At 39.2% G+C, this 20868-nt stretch overlaps 1 protein-coding gene across 1 annotated transcript in view; it reads right to left on the reverse strand.

Annotated features, from left to right (window-relative positions):
* Positions 1-20868, reverse strand: part of PTPRB (protein tyrosine phosphatase receptor type B) — a 135388-nt gene that overhangs the window by 106189 nt on the left and 8331 nt on the right. Inside the window, exon 3 of the mRNA XM_055118539.1 lies at positions 16208-16464. Within this exon, the coding sequence (XP_054974514.1) occupies positions 16208-16464 (257 nt within the window). The remainder of the gene's footprint in view (positions 1-16207; positions 16465-20868) is intronic.

Genomic DNA, 20868 nt, shown 5'->3' on the forward strand with positions numbered 1-20868 from the left:
CGTCAGAAAAAGTCTGATAAACTCGTTGATTGTGGAAAATACTCCTGAAGGCTCAGCTTTTGCAGTTAGCTCAGTTTTTAACACTTTCTGCCATTTAGCAATGCCTCAGTACCTGGATGGTCATGTAATGGATTGTCAAGGAGCTCCCACTAACAGCAAAAAAAAAAAAAAAAAAGTTTCTCTGTCCACAGGAGTTAATATCAAAATATTGTCACAATGTATAACGTTCATTTTTCTTTTAGTGCCAGTTCCTGACATCTTTCGAAAGTGGTAAAATTCTACACTGTCATTTTGTTAAAGCAAAATGTTTGTTAAAGGGTGGCAAAATTCCTTAATTTCCAAACAGAAAGACAAAGTTATATTAGTGGGGATTATATTGACTATCTGCTTTGGGGAGAAAAACATGGGGACAGGGGAGTGATAATCTTTACAGTGATCTTTTAGGAAAAAATATATTTAAAAGCTTTTAATAAAAAAAAAAACCTTCTCCCACTATAGAGATGCTATGGATATCTAATCTGCAACCAGATGAGATATTTCTTTTTTTTTTTTATTGGTATCAACTGGACTGGAGAGATAGCACAGCGGGTAGGGCGTTTCCCTTGAATGCTGTCGACCCAGGTTCGATTCCTCTGACCCTCTTGGAGAACCCAGCAACCTACTGAGAGTACCCCGCCCGCACAACAGAGCCTGGCAAGCTACCCGTGGTGTATTCCATATGCCAAAAACAGAAACAAGTCGGGGCTGGCGTGATAGCACAGAGGGTAGGGCGTTTGCCTTGCACTTGGCCAACCCGGGTTCAAATCCCAGCATCCCATATGGTCCCCTGAGCACCGCCAGGCGTGGTTCCCGAGTGCACAGCCAGGAGTAATCCCTGTGCATCGCCGGGTGTGACCCAAAAAGCAAACAAAACAAAACAAAACAAAAACAGTAACAAGTCTCACAATGGAGATATCACTGGTGCCCGATCGAGCAAATAGATGAACAACAGAAGGATGTGCAGTGCTACTGTTATCAAACACTCAAAGAAGGACAAACTTCAAACCTCTGTGTATTGCTGGGAAAACTAGATCTCTTTTGCTCTTCCCAGCTTACTTGTCTTACTAAAGAGCTTCCACCCTCTGGATTTTGGCCCCAAGTCTAATGACTTTTCAATGCAGCTTTTTCCTTTAGTTAAGGCAAGATTGCAGGTGGCTTCTGCTATGATAAGACCCTTTTATTCAGTTTATTCCTTTTCATCACTGACTTTTGTTATAGCTGTTTTTGATGTAAGCCATTATCACAAGAGTGAGGTAATATCTCATTTCGGTCCTAATCTGCATTTCTTTATGATTGGCAATGAGCATTTGGAAATAGCAGTTAGGAAAAGGAGTGATTTTAACTCACTATTGTCATCTTCTTGTCTAAAAGGCTGGAACAGTACTGTAAAAATTTCCCAGAACTTTTATGAGTAATAAATAAGATCACACATGTAAGCACTTACTGTAAACTCAAATGTGCCACCCAAGTGTCAACTTACTTTGTAATAGATTGCATAGTCACATTTTTGTCTTTTATATTAGTCACACTCATAGTTCATGCTTTCCTAACTTCCCGGCCCATCATTTTATTTGTAGTTCTCATTGTAGTTTATAAACTTCTCTCATATATTTCCCCTCAGATTTGAATTCTTCCCACTAAAATATAACAAATACCAAATACCCTTCTACTCTTGGTTAAAATTTTTTTGTCGAATCATTTATTCGACAATCAATCAATCAATCAAGTTCTGCCTTGTGTAAGGCTAGAGAAATCCTACAGCAGTGTAAAGTGCTTGGTTTGTACAGGGCAGACCCAGGTTTAATCCTCTGCACTGTATAGAAGGGTCCCCTGAGCACTTCTAGAAATGATCCCTGAGCATCGAGCCAGAAATAAGCCCTGGGCACCACTGGGTATGGAACAACCCATTTCCCACCAAATCAACAAGTTCTTCTTTGTGACTGCCCTTCTCCTATGTCTTTTTTAGATAAAAATATTCCTCACCTATTTCCCTCTACTTTATTTTCCTCCCTCCACCTTCTTCTCAAATTGCCCCCTTTATTAATGTCCACTCCTTTGATTTTTTTGTCTCATGTATTCTCATGTACATTTAATCTTACATGTATGAAGATGAAATTGCATAAAATGTGTGTTTTTTACCTCTGACTTATTTTGATTTACGTACTCTCTTTGCATTCCACCTACTTGACTGTGAATGGCAAAATTTCATTTTTTAATAATTGAACACTATTGCACTATATAAATATACCACATCTTTTCCCAATCATCTATTGGTTAGCATTTTGATTCCTTCCATACTTTAGCTTTAGAAACATCCTTTAATAGACAATGGATGAATATAAATCTCTGTGCTAATTGTATTTACCAAACAGATACCCAAAGTAGAACTGCTGAATCATATCATAGCTCTATCTTTAGCTTTTGGGGAAAGATCTGTATCATTTTCCAAAATGGTTGTACCAATTTGTATTCCCGTCAAATTGAGAATTTCTTTTTCTCCACATCCTCTCAAACATTTGTCATGGCCGCTTTTGACATAAGCCATTATCACAAGAGTGAGGTGATATCTCATTTTGGTCTTAATCTGTATTTCTCTATGATAGGCAATGAGCATTTGGAACCAGCAATTAGGAAAAGGAGTGATTTTTTTAAAAATTCTTTCAATGTGTTGTTATTTACAAAGAGAGACATATACACTTAGAAATTTGTGTCTTTTATCGATTTTCATATGAAGATAAATGGTCAAAGCCATTTGGATGAAGGAAAAGACCAGCAATCAAAGGCATTTATTTGCTGAAGAAATGTAATTGCCAATGGATTGTGGGTTTTTTATTTTTTTTTTTTGAGAGAGAATCTTAAAGTTCACAACTGAGTTCCAAGATTATTAGTTGATATTAAATAACCTTAAGAATGAACATATTATGAGCAAGAAGGGAAATTTTTTGTTTGCTTATTTTTTGCTCAGGGGTTACTCCTGGCTCTGCATTCAGGCATCACTCCTGGTGGTGCTCGGGAACCATATGGGATGCCCTGGATCAATTCTAGGTGGGCTGTGTGCAAGGTGAGCAAACACCCTACCCACTATACTATCACTCCAGCCCCAAGGAGGAAATTTTTAAATGCACTTTCCTAACTGTATTTTGCTTTTAAGAAACACATATTAGTGGGAGAAATTAGAGAGAACTGTGTAGGATTTAAAGCAGGAGGGGAGTGGGAAAAGTGGCCAGATACAATCTTTCCTATGAGCCACCACACAAAGTATAAATAAATCAATTCAAATTTCCTTTGTTCTCATCTTTGTTTGGAATTCCTCAGCTTCTTTGAAACCTATTTATCCTGCATAATGACACTGCATTTACTTTAGAAGTTACTGCCTTCCAGGAATTTGGGACCAGCCATTTTGTAAGTTCAGGGACCAACCTCTTCCCTTTGCCACCAGGAAACCTTTCCCAGATTCCGGGGTGAGGAGACTTTTACTAGACACACATGGACAGAGATCTGCCTTTTAAACATATTATCATAGAAATTGATTATTGTCATCATTTACTTAACCACATCAAGCATTAATTTGGAATTTGTTATATTAAGAACCTAGAGGTTGAATGATATAAATTCGTTCTCCAAAGTCCGAGCCACACTTTTAGGTGAATTACAACTTTTTCTCAGGGTTTGATCTGGGTGTGAGGACAGCTGGTAGGAAGGAGGGAAGAGTGAGTGGATTGGCAGAGTAACCTGATTAGTCCAACTTCTCCTCATGATTTAAAGGGCTTTTTTGACCTGTACTTTAAGAATCCCTCTGTCCCCTCATGTTCCATTTGCCTGGGTCTGATCACTGATTTACTCATTTTTCAACAGATATTGCCAAGCATATGCTGCATTCCATACTCTGACTTAGGAACTGAAGTCACTCCTATGGATCTCTTTTCCTTGTCCCAGAACCTTTGTATCTTTGCATGTTATAGTTTCTTTTCTTTCCTCTTCTTTTCTTTTCTTTTTTTGGGGACTGGGGCGACAGTAGAGCGGGTAGGGCGTTTGCCTTGAATGTGGTCGACCCAGGTTCGATTCCTCTGTCCCTCTCGGAGAGCCCGGCAAGTTACGAAGAGTATCTAGCCCGTACAGCAGAGCCTGGCAAGCTACGCATAATATTCCATATGCCAAAAACAGTAACAACAAGTCTCACAATGGAGATGTTACTGATGCCTGCTCAAGCAAATCAATGAACTACGGGACGACAGTTCCACAGTGCTTTTTTTTGGGTCACACTCGGCGATGCTCAGTGGTTACTTCTGGCTTTGCACTCAGGAATCATTCCTGGCGGTGCTCAGGGGACCATATGGGATGCTGGGAATCGAACCCGGGTCAGCCACGTGCAAGGCAAATGCCGTACCCACTGTGTTATCACTCCAGCCATAGTTTCTTTTCTTGATCCCCAGATTTTGTGACTGTCTTTCTTGCTCCCAAACTTCTGGTTTCAGGTTAAACACACATTAATAGGGCAGTGCTTCTTCTAAGTTCCAGAGAGAAATGTCTTCTTATTTTTCTTTGTTTTGGTAAACCATCTCTTTAATTCAGAGCATTAAAGGCAGTTAGTTGGAATCTAGTTTATAGAGCTGTATATTGTCTGCCTTCCCCCAGTGCTGAGGAATTTCTTTAGGAAGAAACCTGGACTGTCTTAAAACTTGGCCTAGAGTGGAGTTTCAACAAATATGTATTGAATTAATGAATGAAGGAATCTTTATAGCTGCTCATTAATATTATGAGATGAGTCAATACTCTAAACTATCAAAACAGGAAAGAGGAGGAAAGGAGAAGAGAAGGAATAAAAAGAGGTGCAATGAACCACTAAGGAAGATGAGAAGATGGATTTTGTAAAGGAAGGAGAAGTAGGAAAAAGAATAGGAGGGGAAGACCAGGAGAACTGGTCCTTGGTAGGAAGCCTCCCACAGTGAAGGATTGGGGGCTAGGAAAGGGGACCACTAAGACAAAGATAGGGGGAAGCTGTCAATTTGGATGAGAACTGGGTGCTGAAAGGAGGCAAAGTGATAGGCAGGATATTCCTTCAGTAACAGAATTGCAAACAAACACTGCCTTAAAAGAAAAAGGGAAAACTGCCTACCATAAGGACAGGTTGGGCAGGGTGGGTGGGGGTGGGGATGTTGGGGGTGGTGACAGGAGGGAAACTGGAGCATTGGTGGACAGAAGGGGACACTAGTGAAGGGACTGGTGCTAGATCATGCTATGCTTGACACTCAGTCATGAATAATGTAACTTGGTAATTCATGATTCAATAAATTAAACAAAAACCAAAATGAGTGGGAGGGAAGATGGAACATGAAGGGTCAAAGGGGGGAAGATAGTTTAGAACAGTCAATCTCAGCTTGGCAGCACCATCACCTGGGAAACTGCTATGTTTGATGTACAGCCTTGGCCCTACCACAGCCCAAGACACCGGCAGAACAGAGTACTGTTTTTTTAATGTTTGTTTGGTTACTTCCTGCTGCAGTTGGTAAGAGAGAGTGTTTCAAATTCCAAACAAAAGGTTCAGATTGTCAGTTCCCCTCTCCCTTAACTTTGTATCACCTATTATTTTTAAATAAAGGGGAGTTAATTTTTTTCTGTTAAATTTTACTGAGCTCTCTGTTCGCGACAAGGTGGTTTAGAAGACCTTGAATAATTTTCAAATGTGTCAAGTAAACTGATGACACAATACATAATACTACTACATTAATGTTATTATATTTTACAGACATAGTATACTAATAACATACACAAATTCTGGTATATTTAGCTTTTTTTTTTTTTGCTTTTGGGTCACACCCAGCGATGCACAGGGGTTTCTCCTGACTCATGCACTCAGGAATTACTTCTGGTGGTCCTCAGGGGACCTTATGGGATGCTGGGAATTGAACCCGGGTCGGCCACGTGCAAAGCAAACACCCTACCTGCTGTGCTATTGCTCCAGCCCCTATATTTAGCTTTTTAATCAATGTAAACTTTGGATGCCAATGGAAAAAAGTCAATAAGCAGCAAGCAATGCAGATTAGGAATAGGTCAGTTCTCTGAGGAAGCAATTTTGTTCTGCAATTTCATGTGCTTTTCAGACACTTTTAAAAAGAAGAAAGCATAAAAAATCAGAGAATTATACAATGTACTCTAATTTTTCTCTCTTTCTCTCCATCTCTCCTTCCTGCTGAAAATGGAATCCATGGCATCAGACAGGCAAAACAAATGCTCTGCCACTGAGTTACCTGCGTGACCCCAGTAAGCCAATTTTCATTTTCTCATGAAAGGTAGTCATGTAGAAAACTCATACCAGAATGTGGGGTCTGTCTGTTTCCATTCCTCCCTCTCTCTTCTTCTTTCCTTCCTTCCTCCCTCCCTTCCTTCCTTCCTTCCTTCCTTCCTTCCTTCCTTCCTTCCTTCCTTCCTTCCTTCCTTCCTTCCTTCCTTCCTTCCTTCCTTCCTCTTTCTCTCCTTTCTTCCTTCCTTTCTTTCTTTCTTCCTTTCTTTCTTTCTTTCTTTCTTTCTTTCTTTCTTTCTTTCTTTCTTTCTTTCTTTCTTTCTTTCTTTCTTTCTTTCTTTCTTTCTTTCTTTCTTTCTTTCTTTCTTTCTTTCTTTCTTTCCCTTCCCTTCCCTTCCCTTCTTTCTTTCTGCACTTGGCTATTCTCAGGGTTACTACAGTCTGTGCTCAGAAATGTGGGCTTTTTGGCCAGTAACATTTTAAGTATTTAATAGGGGTGTGTTGGGAAGGGGTGTTGGCCTATATCCAGAGGTATTCAGGGTTATTTATGACTCTGGGCTGAGGATTGACCCCTGGTGGTTCCTGGGGGATAAGTGTTGCATGGTTAAATCAGGGTCAGCAGCATGCAAGGCAAGAACCTTACCTGATGTACTATCACCCTGGCAATAAAAGAATTTAGACAAAAACATGTTTTTCTAAATTTCTATTTGATTTAGCTACATAGTATTAGAGTCAAAGTGAATTTTCATCAGCAGAAGCTATCATGCTTCTAAAAAAGATGTGCATTAAAATTTAAGGTTAGAGAGTTTTTATTAAGTAGATTAAGAAAAACATATGTCCGTCTTCTTTTAGGCTTAGAGATACTACTTGGGATACTTGTATTTCAAGAAATCTTGCAAGTTCCTAGGTTGTAAACTTCATGGGTCATAACTCTTGAGAAAAATGAAAATAAGAAGGGCATTTGGACTGTGGCTGCGAAGATGAAATGAGTAGGTTCCTATTATAGGTACAGTGCAATTCCTGGCTGAAGGGCTTGGTAAGTAACAGCTACAATAAATATTAATGAAAGCAATACTACGTGAATAATAAGAAGTTGTGGATGCTGAGCTTCCACTAATTACAGAAAAAGATCAAGTTCATGGGTAAGAACATCTTTCTGAGAACACCCAAATGGCAAGAAATTGTCATTATTTTCAGTCTTGTACCTGAGTGAAATTCTTCAGTCAACCAGCACAAATGACTTTGAACAGCAGCTCAGCCCAGGGGTCATGCCAAGACTTTTTAAATCCTGGCAGGGCCGGGTGGGTGCTCAGGCTGTGCCACAAACAGCAGACTCCTCCATCTTCCTGAACATATCTCTATGGCTTCCTGGACTTTTTTTTCTCCCCTCTGACACTAATTTCTCACTCTTTACCCTCTCAAGGTCTCCCCTGCCCCCAATCTGGAGGAAATGCATTTTGCATGGTTTTGACCACACACACATGACTTAAAACCAGATACAACTGGAAACCAATCGCTCTTTCAACCTCAAGTCCTCTGCAGCATCTTCCTTTCTCCCTTTCAGTTCCCCCTTTCCAGAGTCCGCTCATGTAGGCCCCGAGTCCTGGCTCATGGTTCCAGTGGGGCACTGGGAATGTCTTACTCATTTTGGTTTCTAGGCCATGATTTTCAGCACTAGGACAGTAGATAAAGAAAACATGACTAACAATGGCTTTAAACCAAAAGAATATATGACAACAAAATGAAGTTAGTCCCACTTCATCTCTTTTAGAAGGCCATGAGTGAAAGGCAAGTACTTATCAGAGTGTGAAGGAAAGTGCCTCACTGGCTCTCTCAAGCAGCCTTTTATGGTATCTGAGGTGTGACCTTAACATTGTTTAAATTTTCTGGAATGATAGATTACATTGAAAAAAACATGAGGTTTTACATGTAAAATAATCTAGAGTTTTGACTTTTGAAAATCAAAATATGGAGACTTGCTGGGTCCATACTCTGCTGCCTCTTACTCAGGTACCTCAGCTCACTCCTCTGCAGGGCAAGGCACAGAGAAGCATCAGAGTCCTCTGAAGTTTGGGGCTGACAGAGAAAAAAAGTGGGTGATCAAAGGGTCTTATCATGTTCTGGAAAAAAATAGTGTAATGATGAAACCATCAGTTACATGATAAATACCATGATTTTAAAAAGTGAAATGATGAAACCATCGGTTGAGTTATAATCATTTTGAAGGAAGGAAACAATCTCATTTTCTTTTCCCACTCTCTGAGGCTGTGGATACTCATGGACTATTTATATATTGACAGAGTGCCCCACACAGAAATCGTGCACCATTAAACACAGACATGGTTAAGAATTTATAACACTGAAATAAAGCATATTCTTCAGCCACTGGAACTCTTAGCATTAAAGAATCCATAATTACCTAGCATCTGAGCCTTAGGATAACACTTCTAAGCAGCTTCTGTACCAAATAGATAAAAAGACCTAACTCCATGGCAGAATCAATCCTTGAAAAACCAGGAGGTGACTAACTTTGTTCAACCTCCTGAATCCTGTATGGTCCCTGGAGGCTACCAGGAGTGATATCTGAGTGCAGAGCCAGGAGTAAGCCCTGAGCACAGCCAGGTGTGGGCCAAACACCAAACAAAACAAATCTCAGCAAATCAGGCCTTAAATGATCTTCATCACAGTTCTGCTGGGCTGGGTTGGAAGTACAATGATGGATAAAGAGGAGCAAACACTAACATTTACAACATTTACAGACACATGGATAAAGAGCTGGCACCTAATGGCCTGGTATGGAGTTAGTAGACGCAGAACTCCTAAACTGGCAAGAATGAAAGAGTTTGACCTTGAAGTCAGCTTATGAAATTCACAGCATTTCTCTGTTCAATTACTTTTTTTTTTTTTTTTTTTTTTGCTTTTTGGGTCATACCGGGTGATGTTCAGAGGTTACTCCTTCTCTGCACTCAGGAATTAATCCTGGCAGTGCTGGAGGTCCATATGGGATGCTGGGAATTGAACCCGGGTTGGCCTCGTGCAAGGCAAACATCCTACCCGCTGTGCTATCACTCCAGCCCCTCAATTACTTATATTTTATTTATTTATTTATTTATTTATTTATTTATTTATTTATTTATTTATTTGCTTTTTGGGTCACACCTGGCAATGCACGGGGGTTACTCCTGGCTCTGTACTCAGGAATTACTCCTGGTGGTGCTCAGGGGACCATATGGGATGCTGGAAATCGAACATGGGTCAGCCGCGTGCAAGGCAAACGCTCTACTTGCTGTTCTACCGCTCCAGCCCCAATCAATTACTTATATTTTAACCAGAATTTACAAGAACTGTTTCTCACAGTTGTGAATCTGGGTGAACTACAGGGGTCTAGTGAATATTAGCTGTGGCTAATGACAGTGACTTAAGGTACTGAGCAGGCTCTTCTAGGGTCTCCTTATTGTCGTGTTTGTCATATCTTCATACTTACTAGTTGACTTCTGTACTAGTTACGGCACTTGATTTTCTTACAAGTGCCGTAATCTGTAAGAAAATCAATTGTCATTTTTGTGTGTCTATTTTTTTTTCTTGTGCTCTTCCTTTCATGAATTAGCTCTCTATCTTTCACCTTTACTGTTTCTTTTTCTACCCCATTTTTTTTTTTTTAAATTTTACCCTCTGAAAGTACTTAAGCAAAACTTATTTCTGTTTTCTGGGGTGGCGGGTGAGGGAGATGGGCGGTGGCTGAGTAACACCTGCTGGTGCCCAGGGCTTGCTGTAGACTCTGTGCTCAGAGAGCACTCTGGGGGTGTTCAGAGAACCACATGCAGTGCTGTGGAACCAGCCCAGGGCAGCTGTGTGCAAGGCAACAGCCTTATCAGCTGTACTATCTTTTTAGTCTGGCTCTCTTTTAATAACATTTAATATTCGAAAATAATTAAAGTTTTCAGACAATTATAAGACTTGTTTAGAGTGTAGCTGCATTTTCTTATGCAGATTCACTAATAATTTCACACAGCCTGCTGCTGTACTTTCTCTACTCTTTTTCCTTTAAATACTATTACCTGAACCATTTTAATGTACATTGCATAAACCTGAATAAAGCATGTAATCTCAATGAAGTTATCACATCCGAAAGACTCAAAATGGATATAGTTCTTCAATCCAAAATATATATTTCATTTTTATCAACTGTAATATCTTTTATGTGTTTTCCATTTTTTTTCTCTTCTAAGGATGCAATTCCGGATACTACACGGTTTGTAGTTTTTAACTTGTCATCTTTTTATATATGGAACAATTCCTCAGCCTTAATTTAAGTGATCTTTACAAACGACATTTTGAGTGATAGAGGTTATTTCTATAGTGTCTTTGTTCATTAGAATTTGTCTAGTGTTACTTTATATTAGATTGAGGTCATTCATCTACAGCAAAATTTTTCTTGCTGGAGATGAATGACCAAAAAAATGTTGAGTTTTTTTATACTCTGAAAGGAGTCCCTTTTTAATTAAATCCAGCGCCTCACACCTGCAAGACAAATGTTCTATTGCTGAGCCACATCCTTGCCCTGAGATTTTTACACTCAGGTGCTGAGGCCCTACCTCAGTAAATTCTGATTCGGTAGATCTGAGGCAAAATTTTAGATCTCTCTCTTTAAAAGGGTGATTCTCTGGATGTAAGGTCCCAGCTGAGAGCCACAGACTTCCTATCTCAATTAGCACATCCTCCTGCCCCTTTGATCTCACTTTCCTCCCTCTTCCTTTGCCATCCTTCCTCCCCAGAGCATCCACCCAACCAGCAGAGTACCCTCCTGAGCACAGGGAAGCCAATGTGCCTGTGCATTAATGACAAGCATATTAAAGAGCTTGCTTCAAGGGCATGCTTTGTTTCATGGTTGTATTTTATGTGAAAGTGATTCGTTTCGTAACAAAATATGGAAAGTAATGCAAATCCCTAATAACGGAAAGAAAAATAAAGGGAAAATATTTGTGATTTTAAAGCTGAAAGGAGCCAGCTGACTAAATCGTAAATCGTACTATGCCATTGGTAAATGGTGATCCACGTTAAGCAGGTAAACCAAGAAAATAACCCTTGGTCAGGCCTAAACTTGAATGATGCTAATTATAAAATCGGGGCTTCAGGAACATATCTCTCCCATGACACATTATTCTCCAGCCTGTCCCTTTAGAGTTTTAGCAGTCATATAATTTTGTTTATATTTTATCCCAGTTACACACCAGACTGCATAAGTTCTTGCTCATAAAAAGTAGAAGGATTTTTCCTCTCCACCTTTGCTCTTTTCTTGTCCCAGGTGTTGGGCTCAGTGAAGTGGGACAGTCTCCCATTTTCAGTTCTGGTCACAGAACAGTGTGAGACTCTCCAGAGGGCGGAACACAATAAGGAGGTTTCTCCAGATTTGATGGGGTCGGGATGAGGCAGGGGTTTTCTGTATTTGCCTTCTCACTTACTTAGAAACTCACACTGGGCTGTGATCTCTTTGAAGGCCAAATGGAAGGAAACACAGAACTGTAAAAGCCCAGGCCAGAAGCACAATTGTTATTCATGAAGGGAGGAAATGTAGCTCCTCTCCCAGGCCAGGGCAGGGGAGAACAGGGAAGGGCAGAGGAAGGTGGGGCTCCAAAAGAGATTTATGAGTGTTTAGGAGGACTCTGAATCAGCTGGTTACATTTTTAAGTGCAGGCTCAATATTTTATCCCTTTTGAAGCACTTACATTATAATATATTAGCTCACCAGATTCTTCTAAGAGCCCCATTGAAGTAAGCATGAGGAATGATGATGTGAAAGTGAGATGCTGTTTTAGCATTAGTTAGTATTAATTGCTAATATTACTGAACACATGTAGAGTCGATGCATTAAGTACCTTACTAAATCAGATTTAAACACTCAAAATTGGCTGATGAGGCAAATAAAAGGTCCACAAAATTATATTTTGGTGGGGCAGGGGTTTAGGGAAGATGTCTGGGATCAAACTCAGGGTCTCACAAATGTAAGATAAGTGTTTTACCATCAGGTAACATTCCAGCCCAATTGTCCTTATTCTAAAGAGGAAATGAGCATGAGTTAGTAGATAAAACCACTGGGATGTCATCCAGGTTTCTCTGAGACCAGAGCCCTAGCTCTTTATCTGTTATGCTTCTTGGGCCCACCTGGCAGGGTTCTGGTGGCTATATGACGTGCTGGAGATTGAACCTAGGTTGACTGTGTGCAAAGCAAGTGTCCTACTGGCTGTACTATTGCTCTGAGCTCAGAACGCTTTACCTCTGTATCACTTTTCCACGTTGAACTCTGCCTTCCAACCACCATCTCTCTGGTCCACCTTTAGACTCTTGCCTCTGCCTTTGCCTGTTTTATTTAGCCCATGGCCAATTATGGGTGCATTCATTTCACCACTGAGTTGGGCCTGGCTTGTGACTGCATTGATCAGTAGTCAGTGACACAAGTTTTTGGTATGTGATTCCAGAGCCTACACCTCATAAAGCTGGTGGCATCTGCTGTGACCCTTCTGCAAAACTTTCCTAAACCAACTGATAACGAAGATGGTACAGCCCCCTGGAGCATGAGCGGTCCTGAGGAGAGTGGAGATGCTCCCGTCTGCAGCCAGCACTAACAGTCAGAGAAATAAGCCATTGTGAATTGTCCAACTCCCCTCCCTCCAGACTGAATGCTGGCACAAGAAGGAGTCCTGGCAAAACCAGAGAATGAACCAGTCAACCTTACGAGAAATCACGAGAAATTAGTAAACTGTCATTGTTTTAAACAACTACGGCTTGGGGTATTTTTTCCTCACAAGAATGTAAAATGAGGGGCTGGAACAGCAGGTAGGGCATTTGCCTTGCACGCGGCCAACCCGGGTTCGATTCCCAGCATCCCATATGGTCCCCTAGTACCTCCAGGGGCTATTCTGAGTGCAGAGCCAGGAGTGACCCCTGAGCATCTCCGGGTATGACTCCAAAAGCTAAAAAAAAATAAAAGAATGTAAAATGGATAATTTTCTATTTCCTAGACTATCTGAAAGATCGTAGCATAGTTCTTGGCACACAAATCTTAGCTATTGTTTTTATTCCTGACTTTTTCTTCTTTGTAGATCCTGTAGATCATCTTTTCAAGATTTCTTTTATTGGGAGGCAGGACAGGGTTAGGGACATACCCAGAGCTATTCAGGAGCTGTTCCTGACTCTGTGCTCAGAAGTGACCCCCGGCAGTGGCTTTCAGCCCTTTAATACATGTGGACAGATACCATGGTAGAGTACAACTAGCTGATTTAAAAACTGAGATTCCCACCAGCCTGAGGATGGGTGTTGGGGGAGGAAAGGAAGGAAGAGGTGGAGTCAAAGTAATACAAGCATAGTGGTGAAGGGTCTTGACTATTTTGGTAGTGGCTTGCCATAAACATTAACACTATGTGACCTAAACTATAATAATAGTTAAAAAATTTCAAGTTCAAGTTGTTTGTTGTTAGTATACAGAAATAGAATTATCTCCTGTAACTTTGCTAAGCATAATAGTTTTAGTAACTATTATATAAATCCATATTTCTAAGTAAATGTTCATGTCAGCTTCAATTAAACACAATTTATATGTTTCCACAAAAAAGAATAAGAACCTCCTAATTTGAAGATTTAAGTCTTCTCTACTTTGTTAGCAAATTTCTAATCCTACACTTAATGATTTGACTACATTGTGTCCTTTATATGATTCTACAATATCATCTTCACTTATTATTTATTTTCATATCCCTGCAATGTCTGGCAAATAGATGATAGGTATTCAATAAACTATTATAGAATGTGTGATTGGACTGAATCAATGACATCACAGGTTTATTTTATTAAAAATGCTAATTTTAGATAAAAATTACAATCACTTTCTAATTTCTATCTTGTTTTGTCCTGGCTGCTCCACTCCCTCAATCTAGTGTTAGGTTAAGTCCTGTATGCTTTTAAGTTTAGCCCAGACACTACCTTCATCAGAAATCATTCCCTGAAAGTTCACAGGCTTCATTCCATCAAAGCCCACGTGACCCTCAACAACTTTTTAAATAATCCTTCTTGATGGAATGCCTTCTCACTTTCGCTGAATGTGTTCTCAGCCAAAGCTTCATTCTAGCACCTGCCTATAAGCTTAATCATTTGTATCTAAGCTTAAACATGCAGATGTTGGCAGATAAGCACATTTGGTGGTACTGCTACATACATATGTTAGACTCAGAACAAGTCAGAGTTCAGCCATGACAGGCGGCAGAAATCAGCAATCAGCTAGACCTCGGGTTCAGGTAAGGGAACTAAAACAGTTTCCGTTTCCCAGCAATAAAGCAATGTGTAACTAGCCAACCTGAACCCACCTGGGAAAGTTCCTGGGCTCAGCAAGTGGGCTCAATTAATCAATTCTCCCAATGCCCCAGAAGCTGCTTATTGTTAACTCTAAAAGAACGAGAAGTCTATGTAATCATAAAATTGGTACTGATACTGAAGATTATTGTTTAATTGTTACCTAACCACTGTTACCCTAGATACTTGCCAAGACACCTTTGCTTGATAACTAAGATTCCTTTCTGAAACAATAAGGCATGTAATCAAACCCTATATAAACTGTTTGCTCTCTGAAGTCGGGGTCACTATCAAGAGACCACTCTGTGGGTGAGACAGTTGACCCCAGAATACTGGAATAAACCCCTACTGCTTTTGCATTACCAAGTTGGTGTTTCTGTCCATCTCACTGCTTGAGAACCCAGAATCCCAGGCTTAACATACGCATTTATGTGCACGCACATATGAGTACCCTTCAAAAGTCTATTAAAAAGAGCCATACTGAAATGCAGAAAGCCAGAAAACATTGTTCAAGTGTTTCAAATGAGGTCAGAGAAGGTCCCTCCTCACCAGCTATTTTTCCTCAGGAAAAAATATTAAAACCATCTCAGTTTCTTCCTATTTTAGGAAAGACTTCCTGCCTTAGTTTCCCAATCTGTACAAGTGGGTATTAACATTTAACATAGCAAAGATATTTAAATATATTTATCATTATAAAACTTTAGGCTATATTAACTGTGCACAGTAAATGCTCATTAAATGTTAACAATAATTTTTTAAAAACGTGCTGAGTAGAAACGACAATAGATACTTACCTGCCTGAAGACTCAAAACAAAACATATTTACCCATTTTTGCCTAGATTGTAGCCCTGTGAAACAAGCACATAGGAGCTCTCAGGGGTGGCTGGATCTAAGGTTGGGTCAAGGAAAACCCAACTCACTGCCTGGCCAATCCACCAGAGCTCAGACCCCACTGCTGGGCTTCTGCAGCCTTGCGCTATGGCAAATACACTGTAAGGGGGTGGGGGGGGTGTCGTTTTTGCATTTAGTTTGCTGATTTTTTGGTAAAATACAGTGTTTCTGATATTCACTGTATCCACTGTCTGTACCAGAAGGACTCTACAGCCAATGACCTCATGTTCTAGTGTGTTCTTGATACGCAGGAAAAATCTTAATCGTGTCTGGGTGTAAAGAAGAAAGGCTCTTCCCAAAGGCACTTTAAAAAATGGCAGTTTTTCATGACTTTGATGCCTTAGTCAAGCACGAGGTTGTGACCTGATTAGATTGTTATCTGATTGAGCCCAAGCATTTCCTTTACTGCAATTAATTAGAGATGACTCCAGTCAGTTTGCAAAATGCAAAAGGCAAAATGCCTCTATTTTGAAAGTACATTTGGAAAATACTCTAGTTTCAACCCCAAGAAAAGTATACAGGAGGAATTAAATAATGCAATATAATTGAATTTTGTAAAAACAAAGACACTTCTCTTTTTATAGGCCGTAACTGACAGTAAAAAGGACTATCATCAAAGAAAATCTTTTCAAGCAACAGACTTTCTCTAGGAGTCCCATGAACCACACTCTACACTCAGTAACTCCCCTTACCTCTGTGGTGGTCTGGGAGAAGGGTGGAGTAGTCCAGGGAACCCAAGATGTATCTGTAATTCCAGTCGTCAGTGGAGAGGGATGATGCTTCAGGCTGCTGTTTTGATTGTAGTTCTCAGTGGTACTTCTCATAGAGACCTCTGTGGTATTTCTAGTAAGTTGAGCCAGACTATACGGAACCACATGGAATGTGGTGGGGATTAGGGGAGCAGCAGTGTTCCTAATGCTTCTGACTGAAACTTCTGCTCCCAGGCCAGCTGAGGTAAAGAAAGGATAGTGGCTAAATTACCTTCGGGGACTCTTCATGAAGAAGATGAAGAAGGAGGAAGAGGAGGAAGAGATGACAGTAGAAGGGGAAGGAAGGAGGGAAGGAAGGAGGGAAGGAAGAAAGGAAGGAAGGAAGGAAGGAAGGAAGGAAGGAAGGAAGGAAGGAAGGAAGGAAGGAAGGAAGGAAGGAAGGGAGGGAGGGAGGGAAGGAGGGAGGGAGGGAGGGAGGGAGGGAAGAAAGCAATATTTAATGATGCAGTTAGGGAAAAAAGCTTCAGGTATCTAGCATGTATATCAACCTATGTTTATTCTTTTCCACTATGGAGAAGTTGGAAAATTTCCTTCCAAAGATTTTTTGTTTTTGTTTCAATATTTGGACCACACCCAATGATAGTTAGGGACCATGTGATGCCAGAGATCAAATCTGGGTCTCCTGCATGCAAAGCTTTTGCTCAGCCCATTAACTTATCTTTCTGTTTCCAAATGCTTTTTAAAAAATGAATCAACTTCTATAATTAATTCAATGAATGAAACCAGTCCCTCCCAAAATTAGATAAATTATCAAAAAACTTTTGAAATTACTTAAAGTACTATAATTTATAGTATTATATATAACACTTTGGGTAGTTTTGGAATATATTTTGGAGAACAGTTGAGTTTGTAATTGTCTTTTTCTGCTTTGGGCCACACCTGGCTGTGCCCAGGGCTTACTTCTGGCTCTGCGCTCAGGGACCATTCCTGGTTGATTGGGGAACCTGATGGGTTGATGGGACTAAACTGTGGTTGATGTGAACTAGGCAAGTGCTCTGTCTGCTGTACCAATGGTCCAGCCCCTGTAATTGTCTCTTATGATTAACCTTCTCTCTCTTAAAATATTCCAAGCCAAACAAGTCCATTTTTCACTTTCGGCTTTTTTTCCAAGAAAAAAAACTACCAAATATCCAAGTGTCGTTTATCTGATGACAAACGTCTCACAACCCACCTCCCTTCGCCCCCCTCTTCATTTTGTCTGTTTTTTGTTGTTGTTCCTTTGTTTTTAACTTGTACTATTTTAGAAGAAAGGGAAAAGCTTTGGTCTTAACATTCAAGGTCCAAAGTTCATGAATTTTAAAGTAGATTACCAATTTTGGTAGACATTGTATCTTGGAGCAGATTAGAATATTAAAGTCTTAACTCTCCCCTAGAAATTTCTATTGCTTTGGGAAAGGGACTCAGCAACTACATTCCTGAATTTTTTTTCTCTTTGGGTCACACTTGGCGATACACAGTGGTTACTCCTGGCTCATGCACTCAGGAATTACTGCTGGCAGTGCTCATGGGACCATATGGGATGATGGGAATCGAACCTGGGTTGGCCACATGCAAGGCAAACACTCTACCTGCTATGCTATTGCTCCAGCCCCCCTGAAATTTTTTTAACTGATTCTAATGTACATTTAAGTATATGATCTACCCATATAAACAAGATGAGAGAAACTGAATTTTGATCATTTGGGACTTGGGGTAGAAAGGGGGAAAGAAAATTCATCTAAAATTTATCACAAGGTTATCAACATAACTTCATCTTTCCATAACCTAACACTAAAAATTTTGGGTGCTATAAAATTATATTAAAAACAGCGTGTCTACCACAGAGCGGGCAGGGACTAAGTGTACATGTGCGGCTGCCCCAGAGACAATGATGGAGGGAGCAGACATTCTGGGGGAAGATGTGGTGTACCTATGTGAAATCTTAATATGAGCAATATATTATAAATCATGGTTATTCAAAAAATTTTTAAATGCAAGGACTTTGGATGTTTTGATATCTAAAAGTTCTTCCGATATTCTTTTAAGATCTACATGCATTTTACAGTTTATGAAAGAACAAGCAGTTCTTTGACAAATGCAAGGAAAAGTTCTTACACAATGGAACAATATGTTGAAGTTATTTTTAAAAAGCTTTATTGTACCATTGCTACTACATTGTTTCCACATTATACACAATCCCTCTTAGAACACAATTGAAGACAAGGTGGAATATCCTGGGTCCAATCTAAAAAGCTTTTTTTCATCTGTTTTGTTACGGATGGAACCCAAGGCCTCATTCATGCAAAGTATCTGTTGTATCATTGAGTGAATCCTTGGCCAATAGAAAATAATAGCAGTTAATTTGCCAAGAGCTCACCTAAAATTTTTCTTGCTAATACTGCAACACAGCAGGACCATATTTTGGATAAAATAAAGGTAATGTGTATTTTAGTTATTTTGGTTATCAGTCTATGATTTACTCAGCTATAAATACCAGAAATGAAATTTTTTGTATGATAATAATAATAATTAAAAATATAGACAGTTTATTATTTTACTGTCAGTCAGTAACAATACAAATGACTTTCAAACAGACTGGAAATTTGAATAAAGTTCACTTTTGGAAATAGACTATTTTATCTATATTGATACTTTCTATCCTGCAAGAAAGTGTCAAGTATAATGTGCCTTTTTAAAGTTAGAAAATACTCCAGAAAAGAGATAATTAATAAAACAGAAGACGCATTAGGAAAAAAACTGATTTTTTTATATGTGTGTATATATAAATTATAGTAATAAGATAGAGTTAAATTAAAGGTCAAGAAAAAGAAATGGGAAATACAGCAATCTAAATAATTGCTAGAAATGGGAAAAATAATACTGAACCTTTTGGAAAATATAATGAATGAGGTAAAAGGTATGTTAAAATATACATCTCAAAATTTGAGAAAGTGAATAGGGAAGTGAAATTTGTAAAAGATACCAAAGACACAGAATTTGTAAACAATGAATGCCATAATATATAAACCAGAAATATAACCAGAGGTTAATATTTTTTGCAGAACTTAACAAAAAACAATATTATAAAGTAAATAAAAATAATAAATGAAAGTGATACCTAGACATTACATAGTATTACATCAAATGTAGCAGACTGAGCAATTAAAATTTTTAAAAAATCAAAGATTTAATTAAAAGAAAAATTTCCAGGACTCAATTATTACTGAATTACTATACCAATGTTTACACTAGGAAGAAATACTTGGGTATCTCAGTGACCATATTTTTTTCCTTTTTGGAGATATGTCTGTCTATGTACACTTATACATACACACGCAGTAGAAGTGATGGTAGAGTAGAAGGAAAACATGGTTGGTAGAGGAGAAGAAAAATGGCCTACTAGTTAGTGGATGCCAGGCTGGAAAGAGAAACACAGAACCAGTTGCTATTTAAACAAAGTCAGAAGGGAGCTAGAAAGTACATAAATGTCTTTGTGTGTCTAAGACTCATTTGTCCCTTTACCATACTGGGCACAGTACTGAACACGTTACAAAATTTAATTTGATTTTAAAAAGTTCTACACATCAGAAAAAAATGAGAATTTTAGTTCTATAAAAATTTGTTAAATTATATTATCTATTTTTCTATATTGGTGATGAAGCCCACGAAGACATGAGAGCTCAGGACGCATGAAAGTCATATTTGACCCTGGGTGTACCCTGGTAACTCAGTGCCTAGACATATTACAGGCTAGAAATGGCTGGGGACTCTCGATGCCATGCTGAAGGTTTTTCAATGATTATATAGTGTACTAGTAATCAATGGTCATTTAAATTAACAATGCTCTCTGTTTTGTTTTCTTTTCCCTTTCAATTTCCTTATATTTACAAGAATTTCTCCCAGTCACTAAAGAAAATAACTTTTGCTAAAACCTTTTCTTTGAAGAGTATATATATAATGACTATCTTTTTATAATGCTGATGCATTTTATTCTCTTACCAAAATCACTCAGCTGGAGTGATAGCACAGTGGGTAAGGTGTTACCCTTGCACACGGCCGACCCTGGTTCGATTCCTTCGTCCCTCTTGGAGAGCCTGGCAAGCTACCGAGAGTATCCTGCCTGCACGGCAGAGCCTGGCAAGCTACCCATGGCGTATTCAATATGCCAAAAGTAGTAACAAGTCCCACAATGGAGATGTTACTGGTGCCCGCTCGAGCAAATCGATGAGCAACAGGATGACAGTGCTACAGTGATACCAAAATCACTACACTTGAGCAATAACTTTAACCAGGGGATATATCAAGTCTGCTAACAAAGTGGTTTACTTGAGCAACAAATATTTTAGTGATTTCACTAGGTCAGTCATTTTTGGACATTCAAAACAAAGATTGAACTGACCTCAGAAAAACAGGGATGCTGAATCAGTGGATCTATGTAGATGCTGAATAATGTTGGTCAACTGACTTCTCATAACTATGCCTTTTTTTTTTTACAATATCAAATACCTGTATGACATGAACACTGTTAGACAATCACCCAGCTCTTTCTAAGTGTTGGGGTGGGAGAATTGTATTCTTTGGAAAAGCTACCTGATTAATAGTGG

Source organism: Sorex araneus, chromosome 10 (genome assembly GCF_027595985.1).
Source record: "Sorex araneus isolate mSorAra2 chromosome 10, mSorAra2.pri, whole genome shotgun sequence".
NCBI lineage: Eukaryota > Metazoa > Chordata > Mammalia > Eulipotyphla > Soricidae > Sorex > Sorex araneus.